The sequence below is a fragment of the Magnolia sinica genome, chromosome 10 (assembly GCF_029962835.1).
Source record: "Magnolia sinica isolate HGM2019 chromosome 10, MsV1, whole genome shotgun sequence".
Taxonomy (NCBI): domain Eukaryota; kingdom Viridiplantae; phylum Streptophyta; class Magnoliopsida; order Magnoliales; family Magnoliaceae; genus Magnolia; species Magnolia sinica.
Window position 1 is genome coordinate 85,234,115 of NC_080582.1, and position 5,374 is coordinate 85,239,488.

Sequence of the window (5,374 nt, forward strand, 5' to 3'; positions counted from 1 at the left end):
ATATATTGTATACATTAAAAATTTTGAAATCTAACCTTGGACTAGCGCTTATGCTTGAACTTAAACTCAGCTTAAAATATCGGGCTCAAACTTAGCTCAAGTTGACCCCAGCTGTTAACTGAGATGAGCTGACACGAGCCGTTGACTGAGACAAGCTGAGCTTACCAGTCAAATTGAGGACCAACGAGCCGTTGACTGAGACAAGCTGAGGTTACCAGGCAAATTGAGGACCAAGCTGAGCTGAGTTTGAGCTGGAGCTGTTGACCAAGCCGAACTGAGTTTGAGCTAGAGTAGTTTACTGGCCTAGCAAAGTTAAGCTATGCAAAGCTCGACTCGGTTTGGCTCATATACACGGCTCATATACATAGTAGAGTGTGCAGTGAGTCCTGTGTGACCGCCCTAACTCAGGGCTACCCAGTGATTTGACCGAGATCCAGCAAGTCCACGCGGCCCCATGGAGTAAGTAGCAGAAGGCAGAGGAGAATATTATTTATACTTTATAACAAATAATATAATTTTTATAAATAAATAATAATTAGAAAAATATTTTGAGAGAAACAGAGGAATATCTTCTCACTAGAACCCGAGAGAGAGAGAGAGAGGAAATCCCCCCTTCCACTAAGATAAGGCATATCTTCGACCTTACCCATGAGAATGTTTGAAGCTTTCAACATCCAAGCATTTTCTTTCATTCTTTCTTTTCTTTTCTTTTCTTTTCTTTTTATTCTGATTTGGATCTTGAAATATACCCCTAATATTTTTATCTTTTAGACTTTCTCCTCCTCAAAAAGCAATCTGAAGGTATTGGGCTACCTTCTTCAATTGTTTCACAAAGAACTTGGCCCTTTCCCTAAAAAATTGGGGCCTTCCTTTCAACCCACTTTGGAATATGCTTTCAGAAATTAAAGTTCCAATCATTTCCAATGAAATCATCCATCAACCACCAGACCCACTTCTCAATCCACCTATCAATCCCTTCCCATCCAAAACCCACTTCTCAAAACCAATATCCAACCATATTCCAATCTGGTACCAAGCCAAACACACCTTCTATGGAATTTCCTTTCTAAAACTCTGTAATCCTCATGCTCTGCTTCTTTCTTAGCAGAAATTAGTCTATGTAACCCACAAGAAATGAATTGCTCAGAGAAACCAAATCCACACATTTAAAATTCAATCACATCTACTCAAATCCATCCATCAATCTCAACCATTCCAAAAATTAGCTAAAACAAAATTCATTCATTCCCAATTATAAAAACAACAAAAAAAATGTCACAAAGAGTCATAACCCATATATTAAAATTTAATTTAATTTTTATTTTTAGATAAAAAGCCCATCAAACCACCTTCAAATCCCTTCCCATAAAAAATGGATATTTGAACAAATCCCAATCTGCGACCAAGCCAAACACACCATCTTTCTCTTCCCACATACATTATATATACACATACATGGCGAAACTACACATTCACATACATGAAAGTGCTGTCATGGGTAAGATACCAAACGTCTGGCACACATGGTACAAAAATACTTCCTTTTTGTCTTGAAACAGAGCGGGAGGAAACAAAACGTCCATTGGCTCTCAACGTCCATGGCCTGCACCAGCCCACCACAGTACGGACACGACCCTGGCGCTGGTTGCGTGCCCAGAACCCTCTCTTCCTCGTCGCAAACGAATACCAAACACATCTCTCTCTCTGTTTTCTTGATGTCTACTCGCTGCTGCTGTGAAGATGGGAAGATTGCTTTTCTCGAGCTCGGAAAGCGTGTGATTTTTGGTTGTCTGGGCGAAGTCCTTGTTATTTATAGGTGTCCGGTGTGGCATAAAGTTTGAAAGAGATAGAGGATTCGCGCGAGGATATATTGGGTAACGTGATTTTATTCGCACGTGTTTGAGACCCCCACCGCTTTTCAGGTCTTTCACACCCAGAAGAAAATGCAGACGCAGGCCGAACGTGATGAGGTTGAGCTTCTCCTGGTCCAGACACTAGGCGAATCCACCGGAAAAAAGCTAAGTAAAATAGATAATAAATTTTATAAAATTTATAATTCGATTGATGATGAAATAAACCGATATACATCCAATTAAAGAGGATACTAAGTCATAGAAGAAGTTTTAGGATTAAAATAGTAAGCTTCTTATTTACAGACGGTTGTATTTACTAGTGTACATTATTTTTGGTCAAAAATAGTAAGTGTCATATTTAGCTTTACCATGTTGTTATCGTAATTATTTTAAATATTTTTTATGTTTGCACAATTCCTAAAGCCCAACCAATTATAAATAGTAAAAATGAAATTAAAATATGAATCTAATCGTCAATATAATGGTATTTTGCAAATTTGGTGCAGAAACCATGGCATGGTGGAGTTAGGTGGCTAAACTAGCTCATTTTATCCCAAAATCATATATAGAACATCCAATGGCTCGTTCTGATTTACAAGTTACATTCATTTTAAGTTTTGACCATTCAAAATACCTTTGCTTCCTATAAAGCATTTTCTGATCCATGGCCATGAAACTGTCGAGGACCCACTCTACATCAATATCATTCAGGACCAAGGTTCCTACCTTAGTTTAATGTAAGAAAATTGAAAAAAAAAATAAAAATGGTGTTCGCTAATACTCCTCGCACGTGGCATTGATGTACATCGATCAAGACCATCCAAATTATGGGTCCCACTGTGGATGGAGCATTTATGTAAAATCATAGATTAACAATCCTAACCATTGATTTTATTACCATGGAATTTATTGAGTAGTCCAAATTCGAAGAGGAAATTAAAATGGTTAATGTTTATTCTAGTGGTAATTTTGCTCAGCTAAGTTAGCGATTTGGACCGTCTGGATTGTCCTGCAACTACTCCATGTGCAAGGTTGAATACCGACCATGCCCTTAACTGAGCTGGCCATATCGGATGGACGGAGCAGATGTAACACAGACGTAACGGTGGGCCCCACAGTGCTTGGGGTTGCAGGAACCCCGTTTGCTACTGTTATATAATAATCCCCACGAATCCGCCTGCCTTTTTTTGGGGGGGATACTGCATTTCACGGAGCGGCCCACGTGATTAATGGAGGTGATTTCTCACAAATGCGCGTGTTTGGAACAAGTGCTGCGAATCGTCTCTTCACCGTCCCAGCACGCGAATATCTAGAGCTATGTTGAGACGAACGTTCAACACGTGTCTAGAACATTCTAGGCGTGGGGACTCATGACACGGGTGGCTCTACGATTCTTACGCGCACCACATGGCCGCGTTTTTTTCCAGCTGCGACGTGTAAGTGGGCCCCACTGCTTTTTCCTTCGGAGCAGAACTTTGATACTCTGGCCTGTGTGATGGATGATACACAGGTATTTAGAAATTAATTATGAATTGCAAAAGTGGCATACAAGTAAACTCTTCAAATTATGATTCACAGTTTAAATGTATCAATAACAAAAACTAAGCTTATTTGATTAATTTATTTTCAGATTCGTGGACATTCATTGGACGGTTAAAATAAAAACATAAATCTTCCTGTGTCCACAAAAAATTGCCCATAAAGCAGAGGTTAAAATCGTATAAACGATCTGAATTTGGGATTAGAACTTAGATACAGAGATTTCCACTGTTTAGTCCGTGTGGTTTGAGTTGATATGTGCCACCTGTACCATTTCAGAGTGCCAGTATATCAAGCATCATACTCTGGCAGAGTATCAAATAACTCCCATCTTTTCTTTGTGTTGTTTGAGGGCTTATCTGGGGAATGAGATGCGACGGACGATAACAACAATGTCTCCCAACTAGGAAAGCTGATTGCGTAATGAGTAAGTTAGTACGCTATAACTCTGTGGGAACCACAATGATATATATGTCTAATCCATGCCGTCCATTCGTTTTAACATATTATTATAGTCGTTCATTAAAACAATTCAGCATATAAAAGTCTAATATGAATTACACCACAGGAAAAAGTGTCAACTGAATGGTTACCGTTAAAAACTTCATGGGGGCCACAAAAGTATTGAATCAAGTTTATATTTATTTTTTTCACTTAATCTATGTCTTTGTGACATTATGAACAGGTTGGATGACAAATAAACATCACTGTAGGACCTAGGAATATTTCAACGGTGGACGTCATTATCCCACTGTCTCCTGTGGTGTGGTCCAATTAACGTTTTTATATGATTAAAATTTTTTATTATACCATAAAAACATTTTTAAAAACATATGGACGGCTTAGATTAGACACATACATCCAAAGTGGGCCCCACAGAGTTTACACAGTACGCTGTAGGGTACTAAGTTGCCCCGTACGCGTTCCGCTCTAACACAGGGGTCTTTATTCTAAACAAAAAATGCGTCCTTTTCAAATATCGTCGAAGAGACGGCCATGGAGTTCTGATGCATCGGGGTGCGAGTTCTGAATGGTGTCCAGATGCAACCATTCCTACAAGTGGGCCCCATTTTCTAGTGATCTAGACCGTTGGTATTTTTCTATCCACTGTATATAATGGGTGATCCAAAATCCGTCTTAATTAGAGGAATCTAGATAGACAATATTTGGTATTTTTCTCTTGCCCTTTTATACCTTGGCCACCGTTTAAGGATCGAATACGTGATCTTTGTCATTTTCTCTAAATCCAAAATCAGATATAGGAAACATCAGATAAACGGTCTGGATTGCCGAACAATGGGCCCACTAGTGTATATTGATGGATGATGACACTATAAAGGTTTGGCGGTAAGGACAGTTTGGCATCCCGTATTACCATCGAAATTTATGATTCGACAAAGGGTCATGCACTGCCCTTCGATTGATGATGAGTGTATCTGTGCGGTCCGTTTCGGAATCAGATCGTTCGATTAGTTTTATAAAGCAATGAATCATCCCAAGGTAAGTTGACGTGGATTTGATGGACGATGGATCTTGTCATTGTGAATTCAAAATTGATAATGTACCATTCATATAGTGTAACATGATGTCATTCGAAGTTCAATCGCATTTGGAGCTCCATAATCAAATCAAGATATGTTTTGTAGGTTTCATGTGACATTTAAATCAAGGTAACTTGGATGTCATCGAAGTTACGGGACAATATTATAAACTTTCTCGGTTGTTCAGTTTCAAATCTTCATTTTCGTTTTTTGTGTTATGAGTCTCCACTGCTATTATCGAAGGAACGATTCTTAAATTTCGGTGTCACAATCAAAGCTCCCTTTGCATCAAATGCTTCCTATCCAACTCGTGCACTCGGAGGTTGTCTCGCATTAGTTGGTGGGTTTCCTATCTCCCTGGTCTTCCTAGTTTTTTTTTTTTTTTTTTTTAATTCCATCACATTGTTCCCTCATTTACATTAAATCTTAGTGTAAATTAAT

At 38.8% G+C, this 5,374-nt stretch overlaps 1 protein-coding gene across 1 annotated transcript; it reads right to left on the minus strand.

Moving 5' to 3' along the window:
- Positions 1–1,394: 1,394 nt before the first annotated feature.
- On the minus strand, positions 1,395–1,788 carry LOC131257586 (uncharacterized). The gene has a single exon (XM_058258368.1). It carries the CDS (start codon positions 1,694–1,696, stop codon positions 1,493–1,495), a length of 204 nt encoding a protein of 67 aa, XP_058114351.1. The 5' UTR covers positions 1,697–1,788; the 3' UTR covers positions 1,395–1,492.
- Between the last annotated feature and the right edge of the window lie 3,586 nt (positions 1,789–5,374).